We start from the raw sequence: 19026 nt of genomic DNA, 5'->3' as shown, positions 1-19026 counted from the left end.
AGTGATCGCTATTTTTAGTTCTTGAAGGATCCCGCGCGCAAACTCTCAACCTGAAGAGGTACGGTAACATCTGTTCGAGAACTCATAAACAGTTCTTGGACCCGAAACTGATTAACTATCCCTGTGTTCTGTCAATCGATATCGGCTACTGTTTGCTCAGGAGCTGCTGCTCTTTGCTGCAGCATCCTCTCGGCTGTTTGTCATCTTCTCTCGCGCATTATTTCAACGGCACTGTCCCAAATCGCTGTGTGTGTGCTCTTCGTCCTTTGTTTCCGTATTTTCATGGATTAGATCTAAAGTGTCGAAGTTCGTAGGAATAAGCTCAGGTTTTGATGCCATTTTATGTGGTGCCTTGACCAGTCGCTACAGTACCCGCTTTTGTTTGCTGAGGAGTAGAGTTCGACTTTAAGCGAAAGCCTGCACACTATCATTTCTTGAGGATAACTTGTACTGTTTGGCTTTAGAATATTGTAACTCTTAGTCCTTCGACTGTGGAACCCAGCAGGATCGCAGCTCTTTGAGAGTTAAGCGCTAATGTGCCGATCCAATCATGGAACTTTTGGTGATCCAAAGAAGTATATGCATGTATCGCTGCTGTTGGAAGATTTCATGTAATAGCAGCGCTACTCCTGGAAAATGCATGTTGTATCAGAGACAGTCCGAGTTTAGCGCAGCAGCCACGCATGCACTATGACGCTACCATCCCTGTTTTCGACTGCTAGTCACAATGACTCTTCTCTAGTGCAAGTGATACCATTAAGGTACTGTGGGGGGCACAGATGCCCTCATTGAGCAGCTCCTCCATCATCCTTGTACAGTAAAGTCTTATTCGATTAGAACGCGTAGGTTTTTAGGTTGGCGATTATCTTGGACCCTTAATCCCGTAATCACTAACCGTGGAGGTAACTATCACTAATTCTTTGAATCCTGCAATACGACAGTAACACCAACTTAGGCCCCTAAGTCAATGTTACTGTCGTATTGCAGGAGTCTCCTTTTTTCGCTTTAGCTCCAAGAATTACGGAGCGTATCACCAGCATCCTTTCTGACACGAATATTTTCGCTCTTTTTCATATTTTCCATAACGTCCAATCTGATCGACCTCGAGGATTCACTGCTACGATCCTTCCCATACTTTACGTCACTTTTCCCAGCGATCCTGATTGACCAAGAGGAACATAAAAAGATTCCAATCATTATCTGCTACAGTAAACACAATGTATTCATGGTTATTTCACTTAAAACCTCAATTTAGATATAGAGCTTTGACTCATCGATTGATCCAGGCACTTTTAAGCGACCCTTTTATGGACTGCTGGATTACAATTTCTCTGGATTCTATTTTTAGATGAATTCAAATAAATGGATATAAAAGGACGGAATTTTGCGAAGAGTGAGCAGCAATCAATCAACTGATTACAAATCTTATATCTAATGATATACAACTGAAATGGTTGTGGAGTGATTACACGATTCAATTTGCAATTCCTTTCATTCCTTCAAGTAATGAACAAAGTTCAGATAGATGTTCGGTAACTAAGCAGGACTACTGTAACGAAGTTGAAGTTGACTGTCTGGACGATATGTTTATCTTCTATATGTTTAGCGCAGCACTGCTTGTTTATACGTCCAAAATAGAACAATTGAAAGGTCGCATGTTGTGAGCGAGTGTTATATCTAGGATTCACAATAAAAAATGCAAATTGCACCTATGTTTCAATGAAATACTTCACTAGAAGATAAAAATATTACGGTAAAGAAAGGCGACACTACTACAATATTTGCACTTGGACTTTAATATTCTCTATATTTTAGTTTTTGAAGCGCCAGCCAAGAATATATTTCAAACACACTAAGCTCCTGCACCGATAAGTGAACAGTGGCTCAACACGTTCTTGTTTATTATCGCATTTGTGGTGGAGGTGTTTTATCCACAATCAGCACGTTTTTACCTCTTCATCATGTGACCTCCTAATCATCACGTACAAAGTACTTCACGTGTCTGGTGGACGTCGGAAAAGAAAAAGAATTTCTGTTAACTCGAAGAAACACCGGCAGAGCTTTTCAAAGTGGAACCGAGTTACTATATTATAAAGGATAAAGGATAAAGTGTTCGGCGCTAATCGTTAATGGGATGCACCACCACTTTCACTTCAATTCAGAATCGCTTGAGGTTCACGAACATTTAACTGGCCTATACAATGACTGGCGGTGGCTAGCCGATGTGTCAAATCAGTGTTTTTATCCTCTCAGACAAGCTTGGTACCAATTTATCGACCCCGGAGGGGTGAAGGGCTTGGTAAGCACTAGGGGGATTCAAACCTCCGATCGATCGTGAAGGAAGCGGAACCTCTAACCGCTACACTACACCCGCCCTTATATTATATAGTTATATACTAGCTGTTAGCTAGTTTCTGCTACTGAGAAAAAAATCAATCTGGTCGTGTGAAGGCACCATCTTGATCGGCTGTTGTACGGCTTCACATTTGCGACTATATCTGCTTTCCTAAAATCTAAGTCACGCTCATTCTCATTCAGTCTGAAATTAGTTCGCGCCTCTAGAGATAACTCCAGTTCTCGTTCAAGTCGCCGAAAGATATCTTAAGCGAAAAGTTTTATCAGAACTCGCCAACTCAATGATACGGCGCTTCTCTGAAGTGTCAGAGTTCAGAACATGTTTACCGTTGATACGGTGCGCTGAGTTCCGTCTGGGAACTCAAATACGCGGTGGCGTTCCTGTTCCGCATCGCAGTCCTATCATGTGATCAGAAAGGGACGTGAGGATTGCGTAGGTGAGAGGGATTCTTCGCAGAGCTCTGTCTTTTCAATGAGCTTTGATCTTTTCCTGTGTGGTGTTCTGTTTGCTAATTATCTCATTGCAATCAGATCCTGCGGGAGACAATTTGCGCAGCAACTGGCATTGAATGCTCTCAGTTCTTTCTTTTCTGCTCGTATTTAGAACGACAGAGCTACGAATCTTCAAGGCCGAAAATCCCTCACAAACCGATCATTCTTGCATCCTTTCAAAATAGACGGATTCCGACAGATCTCGGTATTTTAGATGTTCATTGTCTTATACTAGTGTAGTTTCAACGGGTAAGGTTTTCTTACCAGCTTCGAAGTCATATTATCCGAATAGATTCGCTCCTTGAACGCCTGCCACTTGCTCAGTTACGACGAAGGAGACAGTGCAGTATCCACCAATAGATACCACGCATAAACCCTAATATTTTGCTTAAAGAGTCATCGATAGCAAAGTAATTTTACGCCTATTCGTCAGACCTAAACTAAACAAACTATGTAGTGTTAGGTTGGATAGTTATATTTTTACACACCCATGTCTTTTACAATTTCATAATTTCTTAATCACACATTGATGATCATCCATCGATGTATTCACCCTGAGTGTCTAGCACACTCCTCCATCTTTCTGGAAAGTTTAAAACTCCTCGAAGCTGGCGAGCAGAAACTTGAAGAACAACTCAACGGCGAATTTTAGGTTAGTGAAAGAATTGAGCAGTTTTTGCTTCAAGGAATGGTAATGTGATGGAGCGTGGGCTGAGAAATAGCATGAATGGAGACCATTCTCCAACGCAGTGCTCCAGGTTAGGGGCGACTGGCTGAAAGACATTTGGTCGCACGTTGTCGTGAAGAAAGTGAATCCTTGCACGTTTCGGTCGCTTTTCTCGGATTGTACCGGCCACGGAGCTGCTTCGTGTGGACTGTGGCGTCGACCGTCTGGGGCAACTACTTCCGCCAAAGTATTCCCTGCGAGTTCGGGACCCAGTCCCCGTGTCTTGAGTGTGGCAAGTCGTCGAAAAGACGTTCCCCTCGTCGAAGCGGTGGAACCACTTGTTGATGGTAGCGTGGGCACTGGTACTCAACGCCTCTTTGATGTTGGGAGCCGTCTGACGTACATTTTGACGTTGCTTCCACTCGAGGAAAAGATCACTCGGAAATGACGTCGACACATTTCCATCACAACGGTGGCATACAGGGACGCGGGGGTTTCGAGCATTTTTAGATAGAAAGCTTCTCGAACCACATAGCTTTTACCTGAGTTCCAAGGTGCTAAAAAAATAAGTTGCCAACCTAATGCATTTTCTTCTTTTCCATTTTTCAACTTCACGCATTCTACGCTTATTTCATGGCAGAACTCATTGCTTAACTCTCAGGCATACTCACAAGTTCAAGGTTTGCCATAAATCCTTTAATTAATAAGCTCAACTTCTTTCTGACTTTTAAATTATCGCATGTGAGTAATACGGGCGGAGCTTAGTAAGCGGGTTGGACTTCGCAGTAATTAATGAGGCTATATAATGGTTTATTGTTTGGCCTTAGGTTTGCAACGATTATTATTCCAGTGACCGCTTTCTATTGTGCTGAATAGAACCGGTACCCGCTAGACAACTCATACGAGACTTTTCTTCTACAGTTATCTGAATATGTCGTAAAGGATGTTTCCCAGCACTTCCACTCATCTTTTTTTAAACAAAAAATTTCAAAACCAAAGACGAAATTTGTGCCATAACCACACAACGCGTATGTGCCACCTGTCAGTCTACTTCAAAAAGGAAGAAGTCACCCATCATAAGTTGGTATTTACTTTGTGCAATTTTTTAAATGAACATTTTCTTCTTCGGTACGATGTCTCCGTTGTAGGAGAAAGCAAAGATACCCGTTAAGAAAAAGCAAGTGATTAAAAAACACTATTCGGAAATGTAGGGCTCTCATTATTCATAGCATTTCTTCACGGATTCCTTCTTACTCCTCTTAAAAACACTCACTGACAATGTCGACAGACCAGACAATCTTTGATTGTCAATAATCATATTTCGTTTAGCCAAAAAACAGTTACCAAAAATACGAAAGAAAAAATTTCTTTTCCCTTTAAATTGCGCCAAAGGAGAAGAAAAGAAGGGAAAAGAAACTTCTAGTGTACACGAATAAAGATGAATGTACTTTTGTGTCCGTAAATGTTCGTCCCTCTCTGTTCCACCAGTCCGTGTACGCGTATGTGTTTCGATTTGTTCACTGCATCCACCACCATCTCTGCCTACTCCACTGCATACTTACTGTCTGTTAGAGCTGCTGAAGCTCAAGTTTCATTTTGGCTGTTTGCCAGCTCGTTAAACGTGCCGCGCACAGCGCGAGCATTCTTTCTGTTAGTATTTGTATGACGTCAGAATTGCCGGTTATGGTAAAGCAGCGGGCAGTAGCTGGCGCAGGCCTTCGGGCTGTGTGTTGCTTAGTCTCCGCTCTCTATGCATTCTCCGCTAAAGGAATGTCTCAAATTTCAGCCTTCCAGCGGCTTAATGCTGTCCTGGTGGTTGGGCGTTGGTGTGTTGGCGGTTTCCGCGCCGATAGGCAGGTAAACCTCATATTTTAATTCTTTCTGATTATTTTCATAATTTTCATTTTAAAAAATTTCACTTTTGGAATCCCAATTTTTACAACAACAACCATTCTTGGATTGTAAGTATTCATTCAATTCAGTCATTGTCGAAATAACAAACCAAAACAGCATTTTCTTGTAGCGATATAGAATATTTGCTTTGAATTTGTCCTCTCAGTAGGTCATGTATTTCATCGAATTGGGAGGGAGAAGCCGTTCTGAGTTTCCGTAGCCGATAGAAATCCCACCATCAATATCTCACTTCTGCCACAAGACTTTAGTAAACCTTATAACTTGATAAAATGACGAATCTGCCGCAGCAAAATATTAATTCGCGATTTCCGCAGCACTAACACAGAATTTGCAACAGGTGTGAGAGTGTGTCTGTCGTTAATCAACCCGCTTTGGATGCGGCCCCACGTTCACTTCAATTCAGAATCGCTTGAGGTTCACGAACGTGTAACTAGCCTATACAATGACTTGCGGTGGCTAGCCGATGTGTCATGTTAATGTTTTTATCCTCCCAGACAGGTCTCTGTACCAATTTATCAACCCCCGGGATGAAAGGCTTGGTGAGCACTAGGACGGATTCAAACTTCTGATCGATCGTGCAGGAAGCGGAGCCTCTAACCGCCACACTACGCCCGCCCGTTTTGCAACATATTGAATGAATTACATGCGTACAAATTTCTTTCGGTTAACATGGTTTTTATATCATAGTCGCGCACTCTAATGCTTAAACTCTTTCGAATCGCAGAAAATACCATCATCTGCTGTAGAGGTGTATCTGCGGTTAGCTTGGCAAATAGCTCCAAATGAATTCTTCTGTGCCATTTTTCATCCTACCGTTAGTAAAAAATACTTTCCGATAACCTTTGTAGACCACCTTGTATGAGATACTGCCGCTAAATAGCCGCTTGTCTACGTTTGTGGGAGAAAAAGAATCACTAATATAGGTCACCACATGTGAAAAAGGTCAGATAATTTTAATGGTAGACAATATCACCGCGAGGGTCCCCTTATTTTAGAATAAAGGAAATTTGATGCTAAGTACACATAAGCATGTGCATTCTAGCATCAGCAACAAAGCTTTAGGTTGAGAACTGTTTTTCTGATTTTCGCCGTAACCGCTTCACAGATAGATCCTTTTCATTTCTTCTTTTTTTCTTTTCCCCCTCTAATGTCACCTCTTCAATTTCAATTTCCAAACTGATATGCAATCCAAGGATAGTAAAGCACCTTTACGGGAACAAGCACATCAAATTTGTGCGGTACAATTAGCGCGCGAACACTCCCGCTTAACAATGATGATTTACACATGTACTGATGCCGAATACACTACGAAAATTTATTGCGCAGGTTCTATAATAAACCTAGAAGCCGCCTCTATTAAATAGTTAATCATTAATAACCTCGGCTGGATAGAGGTTCATTATACTACGATAAAGGATGAAATGGATAAAGTGTCTGACGTTAATCAACGCGCTTGGGGCGCCACCACGTTCACTTCAACTCTGAATCGTTGGAGGTTCGCGAACGTGTAACTAGCTTATACAATGACCTGCGGGCTCTAGCCGATGTGTCTTGTCACTGTTTTTTATTTTTTAAACAAGTCTGGTACTGATTTATCGAACCCGGAGGGATGAAGGACATGTTAGGCGCTTAGAGCGGATTCGAACCTCCGATCTTGCAAACAGGCGAACCTCTTACCTACTGCGCTACAGCCGCCCACTACACTACGGTAAACCCCAAAATCAAGAGACCGTCTTAGGTAGAAAAAACAGATATGTTCCTCACGTCCTCACGTAAAATTCATTGTTCTGGACATTTTCACCGACTTCATACAATTTAAGTTGGATCTTCACAGGAACACGAAACTACCACTCAAACTCTTCTTTCTTGTGAAAGATAAGCTATTGAAACGAGGAAGAGCAGCTTCCGTGATTTTCTAACTCTTGATAAAAGATGACAGTACACTTTGTTTATGTTCCTTTGAGTTACCTATGAAAATCTAAACAGGAGATCAATCGACTCAGCACCTAACTTTATGTATCCCAGCGCGATGGACTACAAATTTATAATCAGAAATCAAATAGGTTATCGGAAAGCTCCCATTGCGACTAAAATGTCAGTTCGGAGCCACAACCATACACACCCCACTAATCTTGATCACTTTGGTTATTACTGGTCAAGCATCTAGGTAGAACGGACTTTGTTGAACCGGTGGGTTACTGTTTAACCTCAGTCAGATTCTACTATAGTTACTATGACCTACAGATCCATAGCTTTCATTTAGCATGATTATAACTGTTTTGCTTGTTTTTTTTTTTCAATAGCCATGAACCTATTTGTTGCAAACGTTAAAATAGGAGGACGATGCCAACGTGCATACAGAGGTCATTGCTCCAGTGGAATTGTGCTGATCTGCAGTTAGCACGAAATTTAGCCCACAGCTTCAAGTCCACACACCACTAGGTGCAAACAATCTATTAGATTGATGCTGCTCCTTAACCCATCCATCGGTATCGAAGTAGAGGTCTTGCGGTGCATAATTTGTGAGCGCCAGCTCCGTTCATCTGCTGTAGATGTAAAGGACTCGATTTTGTTCGCGCAGCACTCCTCCCTCCAATATTCCACGGCAAATACATGCAGCACATTTATAAATACATTTGCACACTTTCACACTCTCTTCCTTGAGGAAATTTCAGAACACCCGTCAAAAAGAAGCTCTTAATGTTGACTTTCGCTGGAAAAAAGACCTTTCAAGCGATCCATCGTCAGACATTTTCGAGACAGCCGGCAATGACGTCAACCAAGGCACTCCACCGCTATCGTCGTCGTCGTCGTCGTCATCAAATCATTATGTCTCAAGTTTCTCATCGACTCTGGCCACAGCAGCACAGCGTCGCACTTTGAAACATGGCTGCGCGGTGAGACTGGCGGGAGGAGCTGCCCACGCCTGTTTCAACATGAGCAAATAATAGGAGGGTTTAGCATAGCGCTGAGCAAATAACTCAGCTGCCGCTAGCACTCAGCCATTCGACTCCCGGTGAGGAAAATTATAACCTGGATCGCTTAAAAAAAAAGAGAGAAAACCTGAGGACACAGATGCGAGACAAAAGGCAGGAAATTGAAATCATACTCGCAGGAAGGACGGCTTTCGACTGGGGTCAACATGGGCTGGCGTCGGGGGTGCAGCACCGATCTTAGCTTCAACCAGGTAAACACTGTCATCAAACACTTCAGGGTGAAGGATATGCACATCCTAACTACTTTGACGCAATCAATTTTCCAAACAAATCAAAAAGAAAAAAAAAGAAAAGGAAAATAGACCTTACGCCTCCACTAACTTTCTCTCTAAAGGATACACTCTCTCGATACGCCTTTCCCTCAGTTTGGAAACACGATCGTGGTAGTTTCGGAATATCGAAGACAATACCGACATATAGAACGGCAACATCCAACCTTTATGAGTAAAATAATGTGACGCAAAAGGACTAGGACAGTAAGCCCGCTACGACTGCATCGGTGACGTCGTGTATGCATAGCCAGTTCATAAAGTGAGCAGATATTTTGACATAACGAGGACTAATATTTACGTTTTATATTCCTAACCTAAGTTTTTTTAACATAATTTAACTACTCACTATTAAATTTTCTTATGACCAACTAACTTGAGAACAAACGAAAAAGAATCCAAAGAGAACTAATTTGAAGAACTTTTCTACATCTGTCAAGCGCTACTTGTATTCTCGTTGCGGTTCGACTGAGTATGAGCTTAGTTCTAACAGCCAAGTTTAACATAGCAATTCTCAGAAGTGCTAGCCAACCTCGACATTTCTTTCAAGGATACCACTACGGCATACGAAGGAGTCGCAAGCCTAAGTTTTTCTTTTCATTCTATCTATGTAGTTACCCACCTTTAAAAATTTTTACAAGAAATTAATCCCAAGACAATATATGGAGAACTCCTCTACATCTATGCACTATCCGCTACTTTATGCCCTCCGGTGTTGTTTCCAATGGTCTTGTTCATTTGTAATAAGCAATAAGCACATAGTTTCAGTTGTACTTTTAGTAGCTGTATCACATATACCCACATATCCGCTCTGACAGGTGTCAGAGGCGAAAGAGACTCTTTCATCTCCCAACTGTGTATGTGTGTACATATGCTGTTAACATTGCACCAGCTGTCGAAGAAATACTGTAGTCCTTACTGCCACAGATTTCCATCGTCTGTCATAGAATGTTGAGGGCATACAATATAACAGTTTGACGTGGTTGTGAGGTCATGGTGAGAAGAGCGAAGAAAGAGAGAGAAGAGGCGAGAGAAAAAAAAACGGTAGAGATGTTGAACCAGAAACATAACTTACTTTTCTCGATAACTTCAAGCACCTCAGAGGAATTTTATCCGTTCAGAAAGTATTCTGTCTGGAGGTCCCAAAATGTCGGGAATGGAATACTACTCACAAATGTCTCTGTATATGAACGATTTTTATACGTTTCGCTATGTCTCTACCTGTGTGGAAGAAAAAAACTCGTGAGATTAAATGATAAGAGGTTGATTGACGGAATTTGAAACCAAAGGTGCTCTGAGACCATGAAAATACACTATAGCATAACTTAATTCATACTTATTTTGCACTACAAGACCAGATAGCGAGAATATTCAAGTAAGAAAAAGTAGGTTGTCTCTAAAGCACCCCCAGGAGACAAGTGTTGTTTTCCATTGATTGATATTGATCACTTTTCTGTAACTTCAGTGCATTCGCTGTTCGACAGACTGAATTCGATCGGGAATGCGTCGACCTGCTGTGTCCCGAAACAGCCTTTGATAATGGTGAGCACCGCTACCGAAATCTATTCACAAACACTAAACTTTCAGCAGATCGATTCATCGATCAATCCTCTGACAAATGACGATAAATCTATCTATTTTGTACCATACAGTAGTTGTTTTTAGATCAAAAATTTGAATTAGTTCCGAAAAATTAAGAATTTCGAACCGCGAGAAAACTCTCCTCAGATTCTTTTCTTTAAACTGTATTGAAGTATGAGCCACATGATCTTTGTCTTCCTCTCCACTGCATTAATTACTCTCAAATGATCGTCATTGAAGGAATGTGTTGCATCTGTCCGGAACACGCGATCCACACATAAATTCCTCGTTCAACAAGCACAAAGAGAATTTGCCAGAGTTTTTATGAAAGGACCACCTACGTATTTGTTTTAAAAGAGGAGAGTTATTCAAGGGTGGACATAGTGAACTGAAAGTGTGCAAAGTTTATAAGGCATCTCCAGGTAGTTCTAGGACTTCTTCTTTTTGGTAGAAGCATCACCTTTGGGTGACAAGTAGTAGAAGTAGTATAACGTCCATTAGAAGTTGCGTATTTCTAACTCAAGATCTAATAAACAACCAGATTAGCGACGTCTCAGTTAAAAAAAAATGTTGGACCCCTTCACATTTACTATTGAAAAGAATTGAAAAGCCAAAAGACAAAGCAAAGGCGATGAGGACCTGTTTGGGACCTCGAGTCATTAGCACATAATAGTTCTTACCGCCCATTTAAATCCCACATTTGATCTGGACAAAAATAGCATAGCAGGGTGTTCGAGTAAGTAATAATAAGTAATAGTAATAAAAAATAGTAGCAATAGTAAGTACAGTAAGCAAGATTCTTTCTGTTTGCCAGTATAGTCAGGTCAGAACGATGTGAAGTGCGTCGTCATTCCATCATAAAATAATATTAAAGCACTAGAGTATTGTTAACCTCATTTCGTATACCTAAACCTCTCCATTCGAAAAATTCGCAGACTTAGAAACAACCCTTCGTTTTTTCAGGAGTTAAAAGTTTGGTAAATGAAGACTCACTCAATACGGAACAGTGTGTCGACTGTCAACAGTGCACTGCAAATGGTTACAGGTAATTCATTTCTTCACCTTCTGTACCCTATTAAAAGTCCTTGTCAAACCCGCTTCTTGTCGTTTGTTCTCGTCTGCAGCCACACCTGAATTGTAGACATCTTCTTGGAAACAAAGTAGCATTTTAGCGTTTCCCTTCACAGTTTTTAGAAGCGCAGAAGCTCAGGACTGTCTAAACGAACGCAGTCTTTTAGCTTATCGGCATTCACACTCCCTTTTCCGTTGTTATAGACTCACGCCCTCCATCCCACATTCTCTTTTTTCTTACTAATCTGATCCTGTTTTCTGTGTCATTTATCCTTAGTATGTACATTGCTATCCATCATAGGTTACAAAACAATTTCGAGAAGAGCCTGTAGGATTGAATTTTGTGGCAACCACACTTTGACTCACGATTCTAGTTGAAAACTGTTCCTTCTAAAGGCATTTTTTTGCAGGGATATTAGTTTGAGGATCAATATTCGACTAATTTCTTGATTCTCTATAAGTTAAGCGTCTGTATGGGAATACGACCGACGCGTGCGAGTCGTATCGATGGGAACAATCCATGTTCGTGCTCCCATTCTGTGCCAGCAAACTGCCACAATCGACTCGAAGAGACAAAACATCCAGCAAACATCACTATGAAACGATATAACGTATGCTACCTGAGCGGTGAGTCCTTCCTTTTGTGGATAGTGCTACAGCTAACTCGTCCAATTGCAGCTCTACAAGCTCCACCACGCCCACTAGCCGTCAGCGAGAAGACGTCAGTGATTTTTACTATTGACCCGTTCTGGTTGGAGCCTTATTGGCGTCAGTTGACTCTAGAAAATCTTACGTTCCACTACGATTTCGCTGTAAAGGTTAGTCGTTGGAACTTACGACCTAGTTTCAATACACAAAACAACAACACACTTCTTAAAGGCATCACCTCACGCCCTCCCGCCTGCAATTCGTCGAAAACCCATTCGGACGAATCGCAGGTGGCGCGCCTCAATAGAGGACGTCGTAAGAAACAGCGTTCCAGGGTCGTCTGTTTATACTGAGACAGGGAGAGATGAACAGAATCCCCTTCTTCCCACAATCTACAACCCCGTACAGGAATTACCTACCTGAAACCCGTACAACCCCAAATTCGTGGGATGATACCTCTAAAGATACTATGGATTCAAAGGAATTTGTGGTCAAAACTCAAATTGCATTAGAATTTACCCACATTTCATTAGAAAAAAATTGTGCAAAAACATCATTCAAATAGTGTACTGTAATAGACGTACCGTGTTCTCCATCTGCGGAAATGGTGCCTCAGCGCTAATCTAAGACCATGAAGCCACTATTGCCGCATTTATTTTCGAATATTCCGTGGTTTGTGGACACATCGTACTCCAATGAAGAGAGTACTTTAAACTGGCTTATGTGTGAGTGCAACCCTAAAAGTACCTCCTAATTCCTCTACGACAATCTGGTTCGTTGGGAATGAGCACGAGCCAATAATGAGATAGAATTAGCCGAACAAAGGATTATTCTAAAAATTAGAAAAAAAAACTACTCCTAAACAAGGAGACTGCACTCCACTACCAAACCTTGGACCATACGAGATTATGCACTATTAAAATAAACTATTATAACCGTTCCCAGCCATGCAATTACAGTCACCGGAACACTGCGAAGGTACCGTAACCTCTTCGGAAGACGGTGTACATTTATGCAACAACGCGATCTCGTTGAACATGACAGTTCCTGGAGCGGATGAAGATGGAAAAGAAGAAGAATATGAGCACAGCGAAGTAAGTTGAATAGAAAAACACGTTTAAACATTCTCAAGTGACCATAAAAACCCCTTTCAGAACTACGATCAATACGATGAAGACCTCCCAGAAGAGGTGGAGATCGACCGGGAACTTTTCGGCGATGCCACGGAAGTTCAGGTTTACTATATCGTCGATGTGGACCGACCACGTCAACTTCAAGCCAAGGTATGCAGAAGGACAGGCACATAGCCTTACCGTACTTCGACCAGAAGGCAGCTAAAGTACTCTCGGATTCAGACTCATCCTGATGATATGATCCACGATGTGAAGACATCGGTAGAGTCTGAGATTCTCAAATATGATTTGAAGACAGATGGGGTGACTCCTGCGATACTTCCGACACCAACAGGCTGGTTTTTCGCTTTTTTTCAAACATAAAAATGTTTCTCTAAGCCTATCTACTGGCCTACACAATTTTTTTTGTTCTAGACACCGAAGATGAAGATGCAGATGTAAGTGAAGAACAAGGAGGAACGGACTTTTTCGAAGAAGAAAAGCAGCGAGAAGACAAACAAGAGGAAGTAAACAGTGTTTTAGTTGTGCTGCAATACCATCGCGAAATTGACATCTGCTATTCATCCTTTCAGGAGGATGAGAACAAAGATGACAAAAAGGATGACGACAAAGATGACGACAAGAATGACGATGGAGATGTTGCCGAGTCAAAAACCGATAAGGATGATAAGAACGATGGAGAAAAGGACGACGATGACAAGATGAACGAAGAAGAAGGTGAGATGACCAGCCGTATGCTCAATACATTCATTTTCATGTATTTACTTATTCTTTTTTTCCGAACTAGCACATAGAGTATCATTTCCAATAGAAAATCTCTCCAGTTAGAACATCTCACAGCGGTTAATCCACCCTATCCATCCGCTAATGATTCTTACTGTTACTACCAGATTTTCTTCCAAACAACCCTGTTTGATCTAAAAATAAGATATCCAAACAAGACTAGAGGCGTCGGTAGAGATCTTTCCCTACACGATCGCATTGCGCATGCGCTTGGAGCAGAATGAAGGACAGGGCGAAAATGCGCAGTCTTCCAGGCAAAGAATTATCGGTTATATTGGCTATACATTCGTGAAGTGAACACTATAACGGGGCTACTATACGTTCTTTATAAGTAACCATTTCAGAAAAAACTATCGAGGCCATAATATCAGGCAACGATGACGACGATGAAACCGACGGCAATGATGAAAACAAAAAGAACGACAATGAAGACAAAGATGACAGCAAACATGATGATGATGACGACGATAAAGAACAGGACAAAGATGGTGATGAAGACGACAAAGATCAGCAGAAATCAGGAGAAGATGGAGACGGTGATGATAACAAGGATAAGGATGATGACAATAACGAAGAAGATAGTGCAGATCCCACAAAAATGAAACACCACGACCAAGATGACAACGATGACAACAATGATAGCGATGATGAAAAGGTAGGGCAAAAATCAGGAGAGGATAATGCTGAGGAAAATGACAGTCGTGAAGGAGATGACAATGAGGATGACGATGAACAAGATGACGACGATGAGGTACGGTTATTCCAATACATTATTAAAGGCAGCGTATCAGAAATTGATGTAGTGTGAAAATCTGACGGAAAACATAAAACTCATGGTGTAGATTACGGTTGCGATCGTGAGCCCGCTCAGTTTCTTCTAGTCCTGAAAAACAAAGTGGAAAACAACGGTTGCTCCTAGGAGGTACGTGAAAATGCGGCACTCTTATGTGCGGGTCGCATCCACGGTGGAGGGAGCGGTCGAGAATCAATGAGGTCTTTTCAGTAGCTTATTCGTAAAAAAAAAGTAAAAACAACGAAAAGGAACCTTAGCTGAGCTGAGGGAACCGGAGCGTGTACAAGATGGCTCGTTCTAACCACCTCGTAAGGACAAACGCAGTTTTTTTTTTTAAATTCGAGTAGGGGACTTGAGTGGGGTCACGATCACATTCATAATCTACATCCTAAACTCTGTATTTTGCATCAGGCATCCACACTACGTCAATTTTATGATACGTTGCCTTTAAATCAAGAGATATCCAAATCTGGTAAACATACCCAAAATCTGAAAACCTAACGTCTTGCAGGATCTACCATTTATGGAGCAGATTATGAAAGACAAAGGAATGTTGGCACGATGGGTATTCGGCGTCACGATCGTCGTTTGCCTAGTATTTATTATAGGCGTTTGCGCATTCCGTAAGCGATGTTGCTGTAAGAAGGTAATCCATACATACATGCTTACAACATATTCATAAAATTACTTGTAATACTTCACACCTAATTACCAAATCTCTGTCATAAAGAGTACAAACGAAGTATAATGTCGTTGAGGGGAGCACTCAGTGGCGCCCTTATTTTTCAAAGTAAATAATCAAATCAATCGGGGCCCTAAGGCATAAGCATTAGTCCTAGAGGATCTATGACATGTAAACTTAAGTTACTAAGAGAAAAAAGTAAGTTAGAGCTTCGGGAAATAAAGGCGCCACTGAGTGCCCCGCGCTCCCAACGAAACTGTACCCTACAAACGCTAACAAATAACACATAGATACGACGAAATAAAACACACAACTACAATGACAATAAAAAAAAAACAAGACGCTAAAGCTTGCCCGGTTAGTTCACAGTTCCCGCAATAGAGAAGTTCGACCGCGCCATTGCCAACAGATGAATATTGATCGAGCACCGCGGCGTGTGACGCCACAGAGCGACAGAAGAACGAGTTAACACGCGTTCAGCGATACTGTAGCGAATGACGGTGGGGCGAGAAACTACGAACAGAGCGACTTCCCTTACCTAAACTATTAAATACATCACCCCACGAATCTGAGGTGGTACGGATTTCAGGTAGAGTATTCGTATATGGGTTAGTAGATCATGGAGGGGAGTGTGATTCCGTTCATTTCTTCCTAATTCCCGCAGAAAACGGCCCGAAAGATACGTCTTCGGGCGTTCTGGCGCACTTTTCTCCACAAGGAGTTCGACTGGAGCGCGCCAGCCTTGTGCGGCGCCGCATCTTCCGAGCCGTTTTTTACGGCAATTAGGAACAAATGGACGGAATCACCCCCTCTCCATAGTCTCCCATTCCATATACGAATACTCCACCTGAAATCTGCACCACCTCAGATTCGTGAGGTGATGCCTTTAAACTTTAACTCTATACTTCTAAAAGTTGCACCAACACTACACCTCCGGCCTCGGTGAATTTTGCGAGGTCAGTCACCATAGGCCCTAAGCCAGTAGGGCAAAGCGTGAAATTTGGTAACCAGCAATAGTCAGCGCTGGTACGCAGCCAAAATGTGATTCGTCGCATTTCTTGTACTTGGAGCGCGGCAAGAAAATAAGAGAATCAGAAGACAAGTACGATATGTCTGAAAAGGACGAAAACGAACAATTGATTTATGCGGAATCCATAGTGAGTAGCACAGTTTTTCTCGTACGGACTATCGTTCACATAATGTTTCATTTCTGGGTTGGAAACCGATAGTACATAGCCGAGATTTGGGTTTCTTTTTTCTGTGACGAGAAGTGGTCCTCTTTTTGGTGTTATTGGTTCATTTCTCTTTTTTTTCTGTATTTTTCCGCACCGTGCAGAGCATTGGGAATGTGTTGCCACAAAAGTACACATACGAAAGGACCAATGGACGAGCTTCGTTCATCGCCGAAATCCAGGGGACCAGTTCTCGCTCGTTTCATTCGATATAGCACTACGTAACGGAATTATGCAGAGAGGCCAGATGCTGACGCAAACTTTATCTAAGCCACATTTTCCTATCTCCGACTATTTTAGAGAAGAAGAGATGGTTTTGCTTAGAAACTCATACTTTACTATAGGTATGAGCTTATCCGAACAATGAATAATGAGTATTTGTAAAAAAAAAAACCGGTAATAACATTAAACCTCAAATCATTGCCTTTTGTAGGAAACGAAAACCTCCAACGGGAACAAGTACAGTACTGTTCATGGCGGTCAACGAAGCAATGCACCACCCGAAAAGGAGCGACTCAATCAATGAGGATCCAATTAACTTCCATTTAATCTATATGCTCCGGTTATGTGACGTTTGTACTGAATTTACGATAACATATAATAAGTTGTTAAACGCGTTCAGTCTCTGGAAATATTATTTCCCTCTTCCTCTACGTCTATTATCATTGTTCCCATAAGTAACTAACGTTGTTATTTTCTACGTGACGTTGTAACTTTGTGTATGTGTGCGTGCACGTGAAGACCTTTACAGGGTCTGTAGTTACGGTTATTACGCAAATTGTCAAAAATCCATTCGTGACTGTCTTCGCCCTACTTTTCCAAATATTTGTAGATATATTATTAGTGCATTTAACGATTTTCAACAATGCTCCAGTGATGTGTTTGAATGTTGTTTTTCAAAAGTCTTACTTTGCTGCTCTATTTCCATAGGTCTTTTTTCCTTTTTTTTCAATTTGATTTTTTCAGGAAAATGCGGTCGATTCACTATGTATCAGTAGAGAATAAATCCTATATTTGTGTTTATCTACCAGTTCATCACAATCGTTAAATCAAGAAGAAAAGAAATGGAGAAAATTTAAAGTGTTTCTTTGCCTAGCGTTCGACTTGCACTTCACAACAGCATACAGTCGCGCGAATGAAAACTCTCAGCACACAATCGTCTATAGTAGGATTACAACGGCGTGAGGTACGGTGCAATTGCGTAGGAGGCTGCACTCGTAGCGGCATGGTGGCGAAAGCGGTTGGAATTGAGGTGGGACCATCAAGTGCAGCGAGGAATGTTGCTAGCAAGCATCCTCTCTCGATTCATCCCCGCTACGCTACACCACATTTCGGTGAGCGCAGCCACCTACGCAATTGCACCGTACTTGATGACGTTTTAAACCAACTATATTTCGTAGTACTCGCTTAGTTTATTGGGATGTTGTACCAGTTGAAAACGACCGTGAAAATCGAGATTTTGGCATATCTTCACTTTCTTAATGCGCTTATTTCAAAATTAACGAAAAAAAAACGAACCAAAGTAAACGGCTTAGTGTATTAGGACGTTGTATCAGTTGACAATAAGTACAGATTTCCATATTTAAATTCGAGATTTTAGCACATTTTCACCCTTCTGAATGCTTATTCAGATAAGAATTCGTGCGTAATAAATTTGTTGATTACAGTTGTCTGAAAACACATCTCTCGCATCAAATGACGTCACCAGAATTCTTATGTGGTCTTGTTAAAAGATTTGCGAGTCTTATACGCTCATATTGAAATGAAGAATGTTTTTCAGTCTATACCAGCTTTGTACTACAACATTCGAAAAGTCATCACAGTTTCAAGCCTCATATCAATCCGCTGGGTAGGAGAATCGATGAAGCAGCGCACCTCTGCCTCTTAAACTTTTAGTCCGCTTGTGGAAGAGCCAACCTTCTCAATGTTACGAAATGGTGTTTCTATCCTTACCATTACAGTATCTAATAGTTAACTCTGCGTCGAATGTCCCTTGAATGCTTTGACGGCCAAAGGTACCCACACTGAGACGTACCGATAGTTTGCACTTTTTTCCAACATCTAAATTAAAAACCACCTCAATAAGGGGGAGAAAATCAAGAAAAATGCTCATTATATTTGTAACTAACACCATTAGTAAACACGTTTCCATGCGGATTTTCCTTTCTCGCTTGAAGTCTACCAGTTTATTACACCGAGCAAAAACAAAACACTGTACTGACTGACAGATAAAAACATATGTGGACCCGAAAATCAGATCAATAAAGCAATTAAATTTAAAGTGCTACCAGTAGGAACACATACTCGGTATTTAGCTACCCATAATTTTATGGTACCAAAGGGTGTAACATTTAAAATCGTAAAATTAAGAGAACTCTTGGAGAAACAAGAAAGCAAAGATTATGCATCC

The 19026-nt window shown here is 41.4% G+C and overlaps 1 protein-coding gene across 1 annotated transcript; it reads left to right on the top strand.

The window, feature by feature from the left end:
- Positions 1–5315: 5315 nt before the first annotated feature.
- Positions 5316–17142, top strand: RB195_008691 (uncharacterized protein; the record flags this gene model as incomplete). Its single annotated transcript, XM_013452267.2, has 13 exons — positions 5316–5371; positions 10159–10235; positions 11238–11319; positions 11812–11972; positions 12024–12163; positions 12953–13087; positions 13148–13276; positions 13349–13460; positions 13541–13632; positions 13699–13843; positions 14254–14660; positions 15214–15348; positions 17050–17142. 13 exons carry the CDS (start codon positions 5316–5318, stop codon positions 17140–17142), a joined length of 1764 nt encoding a protein of 587 aa, XP_013307721.2.
- Positions 17143–19026: the final 1884 nt, after the last annotated feature.

This window comes from Necator americanus, chromosome III, assembly GCF_031761385.1.
Source record: "Necator americanus strain Aroian chromosome III, whole genome shotgun sequence".
NCBI classification, from domain to species: Eukaryota; Metazoa; Nematoda; class Chromadorea; order Rhabditida; family Ancylostomatidae; genus Necator; species Necator americanus.
The sequence above is the reverse complement of the archived record's forward strand: the minus strand, read 5'-3'. Positions and strand labels throughout refer to the sequence as shown.